Source organism: Vulpes lagopus, chromosome 7, assembly GCF_018345385.1.
Source record: "Vulpes lagopus strain Blue_001 chromosome 7, ASM1834538v1, whole genome shotgun sequence".
Classification (NCBI taxonomy): Eukaryota; Metazoa; Chordata; class Mammalia; order Carnivora; family Canidae; genus Vulpes; species Vulpes lagopus.
This window is the reverse complement of record NC_054830.1, coordinates 128,632,571-128,652,130: the sequence shown is the minus strand read 5'-3', so window position 1 is coordinate 128,652,130 and position 19,560 is coordinate 128,632,571. Positions and strand designations below refer to the sequence as shown.

At 43.8% G+C, this 19,560-nt stretch overlaps 1 protein-coding gene across 1 annotated transcript; it reads left to right on the top strand.

Moving 5' to 3' along the window:
* Positions 1-10,360: 10,360 nt before the first annotated feature.
* On the top strand, positions 10,361-11,302 carry LOC121494673 (olfactory receptor 1D2-like). Its single transcript, XM_041761372.1, has one exon. The coding sequence runs from the start codon at positions 10,361-10,363 to the stop codon at positions 11,300-11,302; it is 942 nt and encodes a 313-aa protein (XP_041617306.1).
* Positions 11,303-19,560: the final 8,258 nt, after the last annotated feature.

The following is a 19,560-nucleotide window of genomic DNA, read 5'->3' as shown; positions in this document are numbered from 1 at the left end:
TGCCAAGAATCTTACCCCACCCTCAAGCCAGTGAACTGGACTCACCTTCTTTGTGCTCCTAACCCATAAAGACAGCCCACCCCAAACCCTGAGCAGACTAACCTGACATGGGGAACAAAGGCAGAAGACAAATTGTTAAATTTCCTTACTACCTACAGCCCCCTCTCAAATCCTTGAAACAGGCAGAGTGGCAGTCCTCTCAGGACTCCGCTGCCTTGAAGCTGATACTTCGCTAAGGACAAAAGGCAATCTTAGCCCAACCCCCCGGGGTCCTTTAAGTCTACTTTAATAAACAAAAATTCATTTGGAAACTTCCTTTATCTCTACTCCCCAAGATCTATGTTGGTAATCATCCCCCAAGCATATGACCCACTGATATACATCTGCAGGGTCTCATGACTGAGGGTTTACTAAACAGTAATAAATGACCTTTCCCAACAATAGCTAGCTCCTCAGGATCCTGGAAACCTTATGGTCGTGATCATTTTGCAAATCTGTTTGGCAGTTTCTCCTAAAGTTAAAGGTGTGTTTACAATATAATACAGTACAACCGCAGCCCAGAAGCAGTGAACCCATGCCCACGGAAGACTTGTCCGTGAGTGTTTACCGTTGCTTCCTTTACAGGCAAATACTGGAGACAACCCAAGTGCCCGTGAGTTGGTGAACAGATCGTCAGACTGGAGGGTGTTGCTCAGCTCTACGAAGGAATGAACTGCTAGTAGGACAGCAGAGAGAAATCCAAGAACATTCGTAGCGAGAGAGAAGCCAGACACTGAAGAGTGTATCCATACGATTCCGTTCATGGGACATGGGCAACCAGCCTAATCCACAGTGAGAGAAATCACAGCAGTGGTCTTGTCTGAATGCGGGGACAGGAGAGGTGATGCACCCAGATGACGGCAGTTCAGTGGTGAGGAGGTATTTTGCTTGTTTGTTTAAAGATTTATTTATTTGAGAGAGAGAGAGAGAGAGCAAGAGAGCAAGGGAGGGGCAGAGCCAGGGGAGAGAATCGTAAGCAGGCTCCACGCGGAGCATGGAACCCACATGGGGCTTGGTCCCATTACCCTGAGATCATGACTTGAGTCAAAACCAAGAGTCAGAAGCTCAATGAACTGAGCCACCCAGGTGCCCTGATGAGGAGTTTAAGATAAAGCGTGGAGCCAGTGAAGGTCTAGAAGCCCCAAGGCAAGGTCAGAAGAAGGCCACCCCCCTGGCAGCCCCAGAAACTTGCCCTGAAGAGCGTCCCTTCGGAGCATTTGGGCAACGTCAGAGGCTGGTTAGGGTGTCAAGGGGGAAAACATAGGAACAATTCCCTTCATCCTGGCCCTTTATCACCAGTATCTCATTCTCAGACACACAAGGAATCAAAATTTTTCTGACTCCAGATCATTCCTCCAGAGGTTGAATTAATTAAGATCATGGAGATTTGCTGAAGCCTGTAATTTGGGAGTTGGGGCTCATCCTCCCTAGACGGCCAATTCGGTGTTTTCTGGAGGAAGATCCTAAGGTTGGTTTGTTTGCTTTTCCCTTTAAAGAGAAATTATCAGGTCATAAGTAATTGAGTTTGGCCCCTCCTGTGTTTATTTGTTCTGCCATCAAAATTTAGACTGTTTAAATGCTTAAAGTGTGCTATTTGTGTTCATTTTTTTTCTCTTTTTTTTTGCGCACTAAAAATACTTTATTGTCATTACTAAATGCATTATACATGATAAACAGAATACACTGTACATCTGATGAAACACACAGAGCCTTCATCAAGGCAAAAAAAATAGCCATAGAATGGAAAGATGGCACGCATTAAGAAAAAATGAACAGCTCTCAAATATTGCAATAACTATAAAATGTGCCACAGATAGTCTACAACCTTTCCATTAAACAAAATGGGGACAAAACATTATATACAGTGTGAAGAAATTAAATGTCAGATATCCTACTGAAGGAGAAAATATTAGCATCCTGGAATAATTTTTATTCCTAGTCCATTTTCTGCCCACTGGAAAAAATTGCACTGCTTTGCCTTCTCAAGAGGACAGACAAAAAAATTCTTTCTGTTATTAGGTCCAATCTTCAACACCGTTCTCATGACGGAGCGTTTGCCATGGTCACAGAGTGGGAAGGACAGATCTGCCCACTGGAAAAACCCACACTGTGCTTCTCTAGGTAGAGAACAAGCATAAAACTCCTGCCCTTGTTGTCGCCATCCTTCCGCACAATTCGGAGAGCACAGAGGCGGTTGTGTTTACTGCAGCGAGGACTGTCAGCATTTAACACACAAGCTCCATCTGTCATATTAATTCCAGGTTCACTGTTAGAAAACCCAGGGTGACCACTTTTGAGGTCTGATGATGAGGAGTGGGTTGTTTTCAATTTTTTATACGCTGGACTAAATAATTTAGACTGAGCGCAGACCACAGGCGACATGTTTACTTTGTCAGATGGTTGAGGGGTACGGTTTGTTCTCTCCTTGGAAGGGTGAAGCGGAAATACCTGGGAAGCTTACATTATTCCTAACTCCCTCCCAACTTGAAAGTATATAATGGCCCACTCCTCAAGACCCCAGTGCAGCTCTTTCTGCCCAACAGTCCTGTCCCCGGGCTTTAATAAAATCTTTTTACACCAAAGATGTCTCAGGAATTCTTTCTTGGCCATCAGTTTCAAACCCTACTCTTCCCACATCAGGACCTGCAGCTTAAATTTCCTGAATTGCAATCCTTTATTCTTGAATAAACTCAATTTCTGCTGATTTGCACTTGTCTCACTTTACCTCTTTATTTGGGTTGACAGATGCAGGGGGCAAGTTATGGGGAAAAGGCATGGACCTTCCCTGCCCTCTCCAGGTGGGCCACTCTCTCCATGACTCCATGTGTTCACCAGCCTGGAAGCTCTCCAAGCCCCCATCCTTTTAGAGTTTTAGAGAGGCTTCATGACATAGGTATTTGATTAAATCACTGGCCATTGGTAACTGAACTCAATCTCTAGCCCCTCTGCCCTTCTGAGGTTAGTTAGAGGGTGAGGCTGAAAGTTCCAACTCTCTAATCACTTGGTGGGCTCCAATGATTCCCACCACCCCATCCTTTAGATGCAGTCCCAAATTCATCTCAACATAATAAAGATTACTTTATATCTCCTTCCTCACAGGAAATTCCAAGAATTTTAAGAGCTCTGTGCTAGAACAGGGATGAAGACCAAATATATATTTCTTACTATAAATCACAATGTCATACTTTTATCAACAGGAGTGAGGCTAGCAATACAAACTGATCCCAGCCTACTTCATGTAAATCAATAAACACCATTATAATCAGATCCTTTCAATGCCTGGAAGGAGTGAGGTAGGCCATGTGCATGTGTCTGCCCACAACAGCAATCACCCAGCAGCTGGCTCCCTCCTGCTGCCCAGCTCCCCAGCATGGAGCCCAGAGACTTGGGGCGGGGGGGGGGGGGTGGTGTAACTGATGTTCGGCACCAAGGAGTGCTGCCCTAGAACCTTGTGGGGCTTCACAAGCTCTTCTAACCCTGGTCATAGAGAAGGAAACAGAGCTGCTATGTGAAAAGGCCAGGAGGAGAATGGGACAGTTTGAATTCATGTTGACAACTGACTCTGAGGGTCCCCAGGATACCACAGGGTACCCCAGGGAGAACCACAGAACCTAGTGGCTACCCCTCTGTAAACCCTGGGAGAAAACCAAACTGTCCCAATCAAAAATGGGCAAATAACTTGAATAGACATTTCTCCAAAGAGCACACACAAGTGGCTAATAAGCACATGAAAAGATGTTCAACATCTCTAGTCATTAGGGATATAAAAACTCTAAGATACCACTTTACACCAATTAGGATGGCTACTATCCAAAACAACAACAAACCACACACACACACACACATGCACACACACACACACACACACACACACACAAAACACAGAAAACATTAAGTGTTGGCAAGAATATGGAGAAATTGGAACATTTGTACACCATTGGTGGATGTAAGATGGTGCAGCCACCGTAGAGAACAGTATGATGGTTCCTCAAAAAATTAAAAACAGAAATACCATATGATTCAGGAATTCGCTTCTGGGTGTTCACCCAAAAGATCTGAAAACAAGGACTCAGAGAGATATTCATACACTTGTGTTCACAGCAGTATTATTCATAACAGCTAAATCATGGAAGCAATACAAGTGTCCATCAAAGGATGAATTGATAAGCAAAATTATGCCATATATATATGCAATAGAATATTATTAGACTTAAAAAGGAAGAAAATTCTACAGCATGCTACAATATGGATGAACCTTGAGGATATTATGTTAATAAGCCAATTACAAAAAGACAAATACTGTGTGATTTCGCTTTTCACTTTTATGAAAGATTTAAAGAAATCAACAAAAGTTGATTAACAAAGAAGTTTAACAAAAGAGTTCTCAAGAGTTATATCTTCTTCGGGACTTTTCACATTCTTCATGTTGAAAATTCCTTTATCTTTCACATTACCATTATACAGGACATAGTCAGCTAAGTGTGGGTCTGAATTTGCTGATTCTAAAACTGTATACACTTTCAGTCCCAGTGGGGGTATCACAGAGACAGAATGTAGAATGGTGGTTGCCAGGGGCTGGGGAGAGGGAACATGGGCAGTTTAATGGGTGGAGTTTCAGTTGTACAAGATGAAAAGCATTACGGAGATGATGGTGTGGAGGGCTGCACAACGTAATGAATGTATTTAATTTCACTGAACTGTATACTTAAAAATGGTAAAGATGGTAAATTTTGGGTCATGTGTATTTTACCACAATAAAAAAAATTGGGGTGGGGGGGAGAAAAAGGAAAAAAATTGAGGTATCCTGAATTGGACACATGAGGGGATACAAAGAAGGAGGTTCTGGGCTCCTATTTATAATGCTAACTTATAATGAGCTGAACTGAAGAAACAAACATGTGTGTTGAGATTTGCCACAGGCTCTGTGGTAAGAACTGGTGAGTCATTTCTGGTTGTGGTTTCCTGCACAGGAGATAAACAGATCATAAATTAGAGCTCAGCATCATTTGGGGCCTCTAGTGGCCTCCCCCACCCCCCGCCCCCACAGAAGCAGATGCAGGGCCAGGCTGGCAGAGTCCTCCTTGGGAGCAGCCAGGAAATCAGGACTGTGTCTGGGAAGTCACCCTCCAGGGCCTGCTTTCTGCAGCTGGGGCACCCAACAGACACCATCCCTCTTCCTCATAGGCCACTTCCAGGTAGCACTAATTAGCCACTAGGGGCCAGCTCTCTGCAAGCAGTTGAAACAACTTGCAGGGAAAAGTTTTGACTTTAGCTCAGCTAATGTTGAAAGACAGGCTCATCTCTCTTCCCAGCATATTTCCCCAGACTCTGTTCTCCCCAGGGGAGCAGGGACTGCTCCATGTCATGGCCACTGCAAAGAGATGTTTTCCCAGTTCATGGAACCCTTCTCTCCCTCCAAATTGTGCTTCAAGGCCCCGCCAGCCAGGGAGCCTTCCAGGGAGCTGAAGCCTTTTCCTGGGAATGGCAAGTTACTGTCCTGCCTGTAGTCTCTTGCCTCCCCGTGCTTGAGGGCAGGAGCTAAGCTTCATGTGGACTTTGTCTCTCACAATGTCAATCAGCCTTCAGCAGATGACTTTGTTCTGGCCATGACCTTTGTTGTATTTACCTTTTGTCAATGAAAGTTGGTGTTGTCTAACTGATGAACTCTGACCCCTAGTAAATCTGGTTATCTAGACTGATTTTTCCATGTGTGAGCTACACAGAGGTAATTAGGGTCCTGCCAACCTCATTTTCAGAACAGGCCATCTCATATTTGCTCAAAACTTCAGGCATATCATGTTGACAGCCAAAAACTACTGGTTTGAGCTCGTTATAATTTTTATATGTGAGGTATGAGTGATATTTTGGCACATCCTCACTTTTATTTTTTGATATATTTGCCAAGAAGGATGCAGATCATTTTTGCTCTTTCTTAGGTCTTTATATATAGACAAATAAATCCCTTTTGAGCCAAGTTATGTGAGCACAATCCAGACTTCCAAAAACCAATGCTCATATACAACCTGCAATTTAATACCTTTCAGAAATTAGTCGAAAGAGCAGTTTCCTGAAAGTGTGGCAGACATGACACTAGACCAGGGTTGATTTTATGTGGTATTCCAACCATTTACTCATGGAAAGCTGTGCTACCTCCCCAACTAGAGTGAAAGCAATGTGAACACAGACCTACCCTGTCTGACTTCTCTCTCCTGTAGAACCTGGAAGAGTCTCTATCATACAGCAGGTGTCCAATAAATACTATTTAAATCATATAACCAGGGAAGCAATGTTGACAATTAGACCAAAAACATTATTTTACAACTGGTATGGGTGAGGCTGGAGAGAAGTGTGAAAAGAGTTCTAGGCTCTGCTCCAGTATGGACCCCGGTACCTCCCTCAGCACAGTCACAGATATGATCACAATGACTACTAAGATTATACCTGGCAACGAACCATTCCACCACCCAGAAGGTGACTTCTGACCCCAGTGACAACATGGAGATTAGGAACCCTAATCCCCAAACAGTCAGATGCAGAATGACATAGGCCACTGCCCAAACTCTGTTTTCTGGCATTTTCTACCCCAGCACATCATGGATGGTTCTCCAAGATTTCATGCCATCCTAACCAACCCCCCCAAATATATACTCAGAATAATCAGAGGATAAAATGGGTCTGCTCCACATTAGGACCTAGATCTGTCAATTCTCTCTCAGTCCTTTGATGAAGGCAAAATAGAGCAGAGTAATGTGGATCTATGGAGGCCCAGAGTTCAGCTGGGGCTTGAGCTAACCCGGAAGATTCCCAACAGGGAAAGCTCTTCTGTCACTGACCCACAATACAAATGCAATCTCCTTTCTTTATTCTTTAGCCCCCAGGGTAGGTGATTTGTTTGTGATCTGCAGAACATGGACAAATTCCTGGTGGACTGCCTATAATCAGGAGCTTTGGGAGTTCACTCTGGTGGGGACCATAAAGTCCCTACACATCTATAGACAGGACAATTCCAGCCCAGAGGATAAGAGAACAGAAGGTGCTGCCCAGGACCCCAGGTATTGTCCCCATGCCCCAGAGCACTGAGATTTGAGTAGGTTGCTACCTGTAAGTCCACAGTTATACTTCCCAATCTTATTCATCTTTAGCTCTATTATCCATGGGGTGATCACATTTGCTGTCTGACCCACCTACCTCATAGGACTGCAGAAAGGTAAGTCAGGTCATATATAGGGAAAGTCTTTATACAAAGTCAATATAACTCTTCTTTTTAAAAAGATTTTATTTATTTGGGAGAGAAAGAGAGAGAGCAGGGGAAGGAGAGAGGGAGAGAAACAAGCAGACTCCACACTGAGCACAGAGCCCGACGTGGGATTCTGTCCTACACCTCCGTGATCATGACCTGAGCCAAAATCAAGAGGCAGATGCTCAGCCAGCTGGGCCACCCAGGTGCCCCTGAATCAACATAACTGTTTTGGATATTAGTAAACCATGGCCTGAGAATGCTATCAATTAACCCCATTAGAAACTACAAAGTGCAAAATTCAGTCACACCAGTAACTCCTACGGTGGCTGTCTGTCCAACCTTGCTCGGGCAACTGCGGGTCCCACATTCCCAGACCAGGACCTCACCTTCTGCACAACGGCATGATCGTCTGCTTCAAACAGCATCCCACAATGCCACAAATAAGACCTTGGGATCACTCTAAACTCTTAATTTATAGAAAATTTTAACCTAAGGGTTCAAAAAAAAGCAGGCTGGAGGCTGCTTTGGGAAACAGCAGGCGCCACTGAAGGAGAACACATGGTGGGAGTGCTATCCCTTCCAGAGATGCTCCAGGCAAGTTTCTCCTATAGGTGGGAGGCTGTGCTAGTTCATTACACCTGCCCCAGCTCTGCTGCCCATGCTCTGCTCCAGGTGGGGTAGTCATGGAATCTGCAGCCAATCCTGGAGGAGAGAGGTGAAGGCCAGAGCTACAATCCAGGGAAGGAATTAAGATCAGCACAGGCAATCAAGTAAGACCAGGGGAAGCTGGAATGGGGGAGAAGCTCAGACGTGAGGTTAGCAGATTCACACATGGTGCCACATCACCTCTCATCTAACAGCTCCTCTAAGTGCAGGAAGGGTCTGGCTTTTGGGTTTTCTTCTGTCAGCATTATGCATGATGCCTGATGTGGTTCTGAGGAAGGGGTATAACAGCTCGATTGGGAGCTGCCACCCACTGACTAATGCGTGACATGGAATGACAGTGCCAGGCTCTTTCAGTCACCATCTCACAGGCCATCTCCATTGTACAGAGGAGGAAACTGAGAATGAGAGCTCACCTCAAGGTGAGCTCACCTCTCATCTAGAAGTGGATTAACTTCTACAGAATTTTCTGAATGCACATGGGCCGTGCATGTTGCAAAGTCCTACAAAAACAGAATGGATTTCTGATGTTTCCATTTAAGGCTCCTGAACCAAACACTAAGCAATGTGGAATTTTAAAGAAAATATTGAAAAGGCTGCCTTTATTGTCTTACATTTCCCAGAGTTCTTCCCCATAGACCATGTACCATTTCCCCTTCCATCACGCCATGAGTTTCCAACACATCTCAACTCTACTCCCTCTTGGCTTTAAACATATCAATTTATGAGTTTAGTAAGTGCTTTCTGGATGGCAGTAGTGCTCTCAGAACATAGGGTCTGGTAGCCCCACAAGGACGATATGAGTGCCTCACACACACCTGATGATGGCATGAGCAAATGGATGGAAGTTTCCTCATTTCTGCCATTTTGCTTTACTTCAAGTTGTATGAAAGTAGCTGCAGATGTCCCTTAAGAATTCAGAGAGAGAGAGAGGGAGAAACAGACTCCCCACTGAGCAGGAGCCCAATGCAGGGCTCGATCCCACGCCCCTGAGATCATGACCTGAGCTGAAGGCATTTAACTGAGCCACACAAGAGGCCCATAATCCTTGATTTTTAAAAAGTCAGCAAATAGGAAATATCTTGTCGAACATTAAGGCTCTAAATTAAATACACACACCTGGAGGCTGCATTTGGCTTGCAGAGCTGGTTTGCTCCTCTGGTCAATCACACAGACCAGATACACAATACCTCCTCATTCATACAGTTGAGGAAATTCCTGTTGACATGAAGCCTTGGGCTTGCCTATGACTTGACACTGGCTGCTTTTCACTCTGCTCACTTTCACTCCAATTTCTGCTGTAAGCCACAATTTTATTTGCTAAGTGCATTCAATAATCACAACAAAACATTTCTCATTCAGTATGGTGTCCATGTATTTTTTACTGGTCAATTTTGGTATGCAGTACCTTCGTGAAAGTTCATTCTTCTACTTGACCACTTTGTTGAGCACTGACCATGTGCTATGTATTGTTCCAGACATGGGCACAGCCTTTTTCTTAGGAGGGCACAGCCTCATGGGGAAAACACACTATACACTAGTCAACAAATGACATAGCTTCCCAGAGATAGAAAGATGAAAAATCAGCCATGTGGAGGTCCAGGTGGAGAGAATGAAAGGCCAAGAACAGCCAGTGCATAGGCCCTGCCCTGAGGCAGGAAGCACACGCAGTCAGATAAGTAAGCAAGACCCAGGGAAGGAGGTCCTCTCTTAAGAGGATATGCTGCTGAATTGAGGTCAAAGATTCAGTGACACTGCCCTCAGTACACAGCGTCAGAGGAGCCATGAGGTGGGTCCTCTGTAGTGGGATGGTAAAGAGAAGCACAGGCTCTGGTTTCGGATCATGGATTCAAAATCTCCTTTGCCTCTTACTGCCCATGTGGTCTTGAGCAAACTACATACTCTGAGTCTCAGCCATTTCATCTGGAAAGTAGGAATCATTAAAGTCTCTTTTTTAAAAAGATTTTATTCATGTATTTATTCATGAGAGACACAGAGAGAGAGAGAGGCAGAGACACAGACAGAGGGAGAAGCAGGCTCCATGCAGGGAGCCCGATGTGGGACTTGATCCCGGGATTTCGGGATCATGCCCTGGGCCGAAGGCAGGTGCTCAACTGCTGAGCCACCCAGGGATCCCTAAAGTGTCTCTTTTGTGAGGATTTAGAGAGATCATGCACATAAAGTCCTTAGCATGGTGACATGCAATAAACACTTGACAAAAAGCAGGAATTTCTATGGGTACAAAACTCTGTTCATTTTTCTGGTTACCAACAACCTTAGATTTGAGGTTCCCAGGCTGAGGAGCAGAATGTCAGTCTGCTGACTGCTGATTTTTAACATACAGCAAGACCACGCTCTGCTGGGATTGTGTCCTCCTCCTTCTGTGTGAAGCCTGTCCCCTCCCCAAGCCACAGTGGGATGTCCAGGGGGAAGGAGAATGTGACAGGAGTCACCGAGTTCCTCCTACTTGGCATCACCAGTGACCCAGAGCAGCGGCAAGTCTTCTTCTGGCTCTTCCTGTGTATGTACCTGGTCACTGTGGCTGGGAACACACTCATCATCCTGGTCATCGGCTCCCATCCCCGCCTACACACCCCCATGTACTTCTTCCTTATCAATCTCTCCTTTGTTGACATCTGCTTCACTACCAACCTGATCCCCAAGCTGCTGGTCAACCACGTAGCAGGAACATGGACTATCTCTTACCCCCACTGCCTGACCCAGATGTACTTCCTCATCTCCTTTGCCAACCTGGACACCTTTCTGCTAGCGGCCATGGCACTGGACCGTTATGTGGCCATCTGCAAACCCCTGCTATACCACACCATCATCACTCCTCAGCTCTGTAGGGGACTGACCACACTCATGTGGACATGCTCTGGCCTCATCTCCCTGGTTCACACACTCCTCATGAACAGACTGACATTCTGCTCCTCAGCCCGGGAGATCTTGCACTTCTACTGTGATGCCTACCTGCTGATGAAGATTGCCTGCTCAGACACGCGTGTCAATCAACACATGTTCCTGGGTGCCGTGGTCCTATTTGTGGCCCCCTGTGCGCTCATTGTAGTTTCCTACATCCGCATAGCTACAGCCGTCCTCCGGATCCCTTCTGCCCTGGGAAGGCGCAAGGCATTTTCCACATGCAGCTCCCATCTATCTGTGGTCACCTTGTTCTATGGAACTGTCCTGGGGGTATACATACGACCCCCTAAGTCCTTCTCAGTCCAGGACACAGTGGCAACTGTCATGTATACAGTGGTGACACCCATGCTAAATCCCTTCATCTACAGCCTGAGGAACCAGGACATGAAGGAGGCTGTAGGAAGACTCTTCAGCAAGGGCTCCAAATCCTCTTAGCAGTGGTGAGCACTCGGTTGATATCTAGAGAGGTCCAGGATGTCTGGAAATGGAAAATGACTCTGCCATTGCCTCAACAGCACCTACTTCCACACACTGACAGATGATTTTCTAAGAAAAAGCCTGAAATTAGAGGAATTTTTAATGTATTCTTTCGGAGAAACTGAGGCTCCTTCCAGCTCTCTCCTCCACCATCTCTAGGGTGGAGCCATCATCCCCATGCTTCTAAGGTGGCTACTGGGGCTCCATCTATCTCTTCCTGTCCCAGGTAGGCAGGATGAAGACCGCAAAACCAAAAGACTTGTCACTTGCAAAGGCTCTCTCAAAGCCCCACACAGATGCTTCTGCTCATCTCTCTCTCCCTAACTACAAGGCAGGCTGGGTTTTGTTTGTTTTTTTGTTTTGTTTTGTTTTTGTTTTTGTTTTTTTTTGCTACTGCTATTGTTTTGGTTAGGCTTAAATATGCCACCACTTCCAGTAAAATAGCCTTTCTCTTAGAAAGGAACAGGATGAATTATGGGCAGACAATGGGTAGGTGTGCAATGATCCTCAAGACTTAATTTTTCCACATTTTTTAGATATGAAGCCACATAGTTTAGGAAAATAAACCTATGTTTTATACATTGATCCCCTCCGGACTAGAGGCTGTGTGTCAGGAAAAACACCTGATATGCTCCCACACTACTGAGGCTATGACAGTAGCAGAAGGATCCCACGATTCTCCTACATATCAGAGTGAGGTTCCACTGTGGGGAGCACAACGCTATGAGCAAAAGTGAAAGGAAAGTTCGTGGTATTCAGTTATTGTGAGACTTCACTTTTTCCCAGGGAAATGGGTTATATTTCATCTTGAATGTTTCTTGCATTGTGGAAAATTAATATTGGAAGTGTAAAAATTTATAAAAGGAAACCTTATTTAAAATGGAGTGGGGAGGTGCATCTGGGTGGCTCAGTTGGTGAAGTGGCTGACTATTGATCTCAGCTCAGGTCTTGATCTCAGGTTTCTGAGTTGAAGCCCTGCGCTGGACATGGGGCTTGTTTAAAAAAAAAAAATGGAGTCAGGAGGCCAGCAGGGGGGCTCTCACACCCTACAGGGTCAATTGCAGCCCTTGCCCTTAGCTGCTACTTTACTACCACTGGGAGGAAGAAAGGTTTTCCTCCTCCCCCAGCAACAGCCCAGCCAATGTCACAGCTCAATGTGACACAGACTGTCACAGCTCAACCAATGAGAAGCCACTATACTTCCAGTTTAACCCAATGGACTTTTTTTTACAACAGCCCCCCCCCTTTCCTCTGTAAAAGAGAGGTTCTGCCTTGGACTTGCCTATCCTTTTGCAGTATTTTGCTTGTCCTAGATTGCAATTCTCTACTCTGTTAAACCCATTTTTGCTGGGAAAATAACCAGCAGTTTTATTTTTAAAGTAAACAAGGAAAAGTTCATTTGTTCAAACTTTGCACTGTATTATAATATATGTGCATGTTGAAATAAAGCACAAAATATTTTAAATAAATAAGACATTAAAGCTTTAGAATTCAGCATCAACAGATAGGGTTTCTTTTTAAGACTGATTGATTTGAGAGGTTGACAGAGAATGCAAATAGGCTGAGGGAGAGGGCAGACTCGGCACTGAGCAGGGAGCCCTATTCTGCCCCACCCCACAAACCTGGAGATCATGACCTGAGCCAAAATAAAGTTCCCACACTTAACTTACTGAGCCACCCAGGTGCCCCCACAACAGATAGGGGTTTTTTTTTTGGTTTGGGGGTTTAAGATTTTTTAACTTATTTATTCATGAGAGACACATAGAGACAGAGGCAGAGACACAGGCAGAGGGAGAAGCAGGCTCCCCGCACGAAGCTCAATACAGGATTCAATTCCAGGACCGCAGCATCAGGACCTGAGCCTAAGGCAGATGCTCAACCACTGAGCCACTGAGGTGTCCCAACAGATAGGTTTTAAAAGGCCTTTGTAGAGAGCCATGTTTTTAGGCTCAACATACAAATTATGGAGTGACCTGACTGCATGAGACCTCTTTATAGACAAATTAATAGAATAGAATAAAAGCCTACCACAGAAGTGAAAAGATGAATGGCAAGAAAGAACATGTGCAAGTTACATAACAGGTTATCCTACACCTACACACACACACACACAAAAAAAAAATGGCAGAGGACAGCAATAGTAATATGAAAATCATGGTCATCATCACTACAAATCAAATAAATAGAAAAATAAAATAATGCTAATGTACCTGTTTTTTCTGACATGATGATTTTTAAAAGGAAAATATGTAATATCTTTGGAGGATCAATCAGGCACTCCAATGCTGCTTATGGTAGTGTAAACCGGGACAAACTTTCTCAAGCAAAACCTGGCTCATTTTATCAAAAGCCTTAAAAATATGTATACCTCTGGCTCAGCAATTAGAATTTTTGTAATTTATCATTAAAGAAATAATCCATCAAGTTGCTTATGAGTGTTCATCAACCTATGGTTTATAATAGTAGAAAAATTAGAAATTGTCTAAATGCTCATCAATGTGGGAATTATTAAATACTATTAAATATATGCCCTTAAAAATCATGACTGATCTATATCGATATCACAAGATAGCAAGGATACAGTTTTAGAATAACAAGTTACAGGACAACATGAGCCACTGTGCTCACTGTGCTCATATTATGATACACAGAAAAAAATGTCTGGACAGATGTATGCAAAATTGCAGGATCCTGACATCAAGTGCCACATCACACTCCCTGCGCAGCAGGGAGTCTGCTTCTCCTTCTGCCCCTTTCCCTGATCATGCTTTCTCTCTGCTCTCTCTCAAACAAATAAATAAAATCTTAAAAAAAAAAAAAAAAAGAATAGAAAATGAAGAAGAACCAAACAGCATACCATAGACTAGGTACCTTAAATGGCAAACATACCTTTTCTTTTAATTTTTAAAAAAGATCTTATTTATTTATTTATTTATTTGAGAGAGAGAGAGCGAGAAAGTACACTAGCAGAGGGGAGGAAAAGAGAGCGAGACAGAACCAGACTTCCCATTGAGCAGGGAGCCCCATGCGCGGCTGGATCCCAAGACCCTGGGATCATGAGCTGAGCCAAAGGCAGATGCTTAACCAACTGAGTCACCAAGGTGCCCCCAAACATTTACTTCTCAGTCTGAAGGCTGGAAAGTCCAAGGCCAAGACATCAACAGATCTGGTTGGTGTCTGGTGAGAGGCTGCTTCTGGTCCACAGACTGCAGGCTTCTTGCTGTGTCCCCGCATGATAGAAGGGGCAAGAGAGCTCTCTGGGGTCTGTTTTATGAGGGCACTGATCCCATTCATGAGCACTTTCACATAATATCCTCTTAAAGGCACCACATCCAAATACCATCCCACTGCGGAGTAGGTTTTGATGTATGTATCCGAGGGGAACACAAACATGCAGTAAATGGCATCTAGCCCCCCCCATCCCCCTGAATTCAGGTCCTCACAAGCAGAATAAATCCATTCTTTCCCCCAGCCCAAAGTCTTAATTAATTCCAGCTGTGAACCTGCCAAACCAAACAAGTTCAGTGCTTCCAAAAGATGGTGGTGGGACAGGCGTAGGATACACATTTACATCACAAAAAGGAGAAACGGGAAAGAAGGAGTGACGGGTCCCAGTTAGGGCCCAAACCTAACTGATCACACTGAGTTAAACCTTAAGGTGGAGAATGACCTCCTTCAGCCCCACATACCACTTTCAGGCCCAGTAGGGCCAAGCTCCCACCTCCCCAGCACTCTCAGGTTACAGCATCCTGTGCCTGCAGTTATGCCAAGTGGTCACTGTGCCGCCAGCACTCTTTTTAACTGGGGTTGACACCTTCCCTGCAGCTCTCCTGGGCTGGAATCTCAGCTGGTGGCTCTGCTGGTCTGGGGTCAAAGTGACCACACCCCCACAGCTCTGCCAGACATTGCTCTAGTGGGGCACCCACTCTTATCTCTTACAACGGCCCCTCCATTACCACAGCCCTGTGAGGTGGCCCAGCCCAGGCTGTGGCTCTCTACCTGGGGCCCTGCCATGTGGCCCCATGATCAAAATCTAGGTGGAGGCAGCCATGCTCCCACAGTTTCATGGGGGCACAGCCTGCCTGCACCTCTCTGTTGGCACTCACCCCTGAGGCCCTGGGAAGAGCATCTGGACCCCCCCTGGACTGCAGAGGTGGTCCCACTCGTGTAATCACTGTGCCATCCAGGCGCTTGTACTCGGGGCCTGTGATGAGAGTGGCAGCCTTGATTTCTGAATTGCTTTCAGGGCCATCTTCCATAATCTCGGCCTCTTTTGAAATGACTGATCTCCACACTAATCTGACCAAAGCTTGGCCACATCCTTAGAGTGTTCTCACCCAAACAGGCTTTCTCATTTGTTTCAATATGGATAGGCCGAGAGTGTTCCAAACCTTTAAATTCCCTTCCTTTTTGCTTAACCATTACATCCTTACAGGATCCAACTATCTGGCATACAAAGCAAAACACACTAATACCTTCGCCAGAAAATGAGGTAAACTCTTCCAGTGGAGTTCACTCTTCTTTTGATATCACACAGCTTAAATACTATGATGTAAAATTGATACTTAAATACTGACACAAAGTCAGTACATCTATGTTACATGATAAAAGGGTAAGGGAATAGAACACAGATATTTCCTTAATATATATGTATATATACAAACATACTCATAACAAAATAAGAAGGAAATATTCATGATGAGTATAGAGGCTCTGCTCACTGCAAAGATTTACTTTCGCCACCATCCTTCAGGGATGTCCCAGAGAGAGAGAGGCTGTGGTCTGTAGCTGTTCACTCTCAGGTGATAGGTGCCTATCATGCAGAATCATATATAAAGGGAACCATAATGTGAAAATTTACTATATGATGAAGATGACAAATCTAATTAGCAGAAGGAAGAAGAGATTATTTAACAAAGATTCTTATCAAAATTGGTTATCAAAAGGTAAAAAGCATTTACCTTTATTTCATAACAAAATCCTGGACGGACTGAAAACTGAAGAATAGGAAATAAAACCAAAGAACAAGGGGATCCCTGGGTGGCTCAGCGGTTTAGCGCCTGCCTTCAGCCCAGGGCGTGATCCTGAAATCCCAAGATCGAATCCCACATTGGGCTCCCTGCATGGAGCCTGCTTCTCCCCCTGCCTGTGTCTCTGCCTCTCTTTCTCTCTCTCTCTCTCTCTCTCTCTCTCTGTCCCTCATGAAAAATAAAATCTTAAAAAAAACAAAAAACAAAAACAAAGAACAAAAGAAAACCTAGAATACGATATAAGTAAAGATCTTCAGGGAAGACCATTTTAAGCATGTCACCAAATCTGAAAGCATGAAAGAAGCAATCTAATGATATAAACATTTAAAAATGAAATGTTTACAAAATGTTACAAACTGAAACTCTGTGCACATTAAAAGATAATCCTGGGGTACTTGGGTGGTGGTTGAACACCCAACTCTTGATTTCAGCTCAGATCATGACCTCAGGGTCATGAGAAAGAGCCCCAAGTCTGCTTGTACCTCTCCCTCTATTCCTCCCCCCATTCTCTCACTCTCTTTAAAATAAATATATTTTTTAAAAGCTCTAAAAATAATAACTCCCTTGCCCCCTTAGCCCAGCCCCTAGTAACCACAATTCTGCTTTGTCTCTATGCATTTGACTACTCTAGAAACCTCGTATAAGGGGAATTATATAATATTTGTCCTTTTGTGTCTGGCTTATTTCACATAGCATGACTCTTCAGGTTCATCCACACTATGGCATGTATCAAAACTCCATTCTTTTCAAGGCAGAATCATATACCACTGTATATATATCCCACATTTTGGGTCTCCATTCATCTATTGATGGATGTCTGAATTATCTCTACTTTTGGGCTATTGTGAATAATGCTGCTATGAACTCTGATATCTTTTCTAGTCCCTACTTTCAGTTTTTTGGGGTACATACCAAGAAGTGAAATTGCTGGACCATCCGATAATTCTGCTTAATTTTTTGAGCAATCCCCAAACTTTTCCACAGTGGCTGCACCATTTTACATTCCCTCCCCAGTGCGCACAGGCTGCAATTTCTCCCCATACAGCCTAACACTTGCTGTTTCCTTTTCTTTTCATGAGGTATTTTTATGGTAGTCATCCCAATAGGTGTGAAGTAGTAAAAGAACACTTCAACCACCTCCATTTCGACCTCAAACTTTCTTAAGTCCTTTTTTCCATCTTATCTCTTGCCTCTGGCAAAAGACCCTATAGGCAAGGCATCCCCCATGGGAACAAAACTACCCCCAATAGCCCTGAGCCAGCAAGGTCCTGTGTGATGGACCCCAAGATAAGGACCAACGTGAACTTTATTGCCCACCTGCCTGTACCCAACGACCTTTGTCCCACATTTTCCTTATATAAATCTAGAGTATTTTCAGTACTTTGTAGACCACCTTTGAGATACTACTCCACTGTCTTCCCAGTATTAGCCTCACTGCAATAAATTCCTGTCCTGTTTCACCACCACTTGTCTCTCTGCCATTGGATTGTATCAGCAGCAGTGGCTGAACCCTGTCTTTTTGGGACACTCCCCCACCCCGAGCCAGGTTGCTCTTGCATTCCTGCCCTCTGGATACAGTAGTATCTCACTGTGGCATTTGGAAGGGTTTTTTGGTGGTGGTGTTATCTCAAAAGAATTTAATACATTTTTCCTTTTAAGACTAAGTGATGAATACAGCTTACAAAATCTGACCAAACTCAAAACATAAAAGGAGGCAGTTCTGATCATCCTTTTTTTTTTTTAAGATTTTTTTTTAATTTTTTTATTTATTTATGATAGTCACAGAAAGAGAGAGAGAGAGAGGCAGAGACACAGGCAGAGGGAGAAGCAGGCTCCATGCACCGGGAGCCCAACGTGGGATTCGATCCCGGGTCTCCAGGATCACGCCCTGGGCCAAAGGCAGGCGCCAAACCGCTGCACCACCCAGGGATCCCCAGTTCTGGTCATCCTTAAGTGCAAACTGGAGCAGTGAAAATAATCCTTAAAAACTGGCCTGGCATCAAGCTAAAATCAATGCTTTTATTTTTCCTTCTCTGAGAATGTTAATTATTACCAAAAATGCTCAAGAATGAATTTAAAATGGAAAGCACTGATGGCTTAAGAAGGGATTGCAAAAAGAATCAGATGTTTTTTTTCTTTCTGGAGTAGAATTCAGTGATTCATTACTTATATACAACACCCAGTGTTCATCCCACTGTAGTTTTGATTCTAATTTCCCTAATGACTGGTGATATTGATCATCTTTTCATATGCTCATTAGCCATTTTTACATCTTTTCTGGAGAAATGTCTACTCAAGTCCTCTGCTACTTCTGAAGTAGGATTTGTTTGTTGGATTGTAGAGTTTTTATATATTCTGGATATTAATCCCTTATCAGATACACCATTTTAAATATATTCTCCACATGAAAGACTCCTAACTCTGGGAAACGAACTAGGGATGGCGGAAGGGGATGTGGGCGGGGGGTGGGGGTGACTGGGTGGCAGGCACTGAGGTGGGCACTTGATGGGATGAGCACTGGGTGTTATTCTGTATGTTAACAAATTGAACACCAATAAAAAATAAATTTATTAAAAAATAATAAAAAATAATAATTAAAATAAATAAATAAATATATTCTCCCATTCTGTGGTTTGCCCTTTTTGCTCTCTTGACAGTATCCTTGGAAGTATAACATTTTAATTTTGAATAAATCCAATTTATTTTTTTCCCTTCACTGCCTGTGTTTTGGTGTCATATCCAAGAAATCACTGCCAAATCCAAAGTTGTGAAGATTTTCCTTTATATTTTATTCTAATAGATTTATAATTTTAGCTCTTATGTTTAGGTCTTTTATCCATTTTGAGTTTACTTTTATATGTGGTGTGAGGTAAGGGTCCTACTTCATTCTTTTGCATGTGGATATCTAGTGTCTCAGCACCATCTGATGAAAATATTGTCTTTTCTCCATGATCTTGAGACTGCTGTGGAAAATCATTTGACCATATATGTTAGGGTTTATGTCTAGACTCTCTCTCTCTATTGCATTGTATACACCACTGTCTTTATGCCACTAAAACACAGTTTTGATTATTGTAGCTTTGCAGTAAGTTTTTAAGTCAGGAAGTGTGAGGCTGCCAATTGTATTTTTTAAGACATTTTGGCTATTTGAGGTCCTTGATATGAATTTTAGGATGGACTCTTCTA

Excerpts from the sequence above, each read along its gene's own strand:
- LOC121494673 (XM_041761372.1), top strand. The coding sequence starts at position 10,361 with ATGTCCAGGGGGAAGGAGAATGTGACAGGAGTCACCGAGTTCCTCCTA.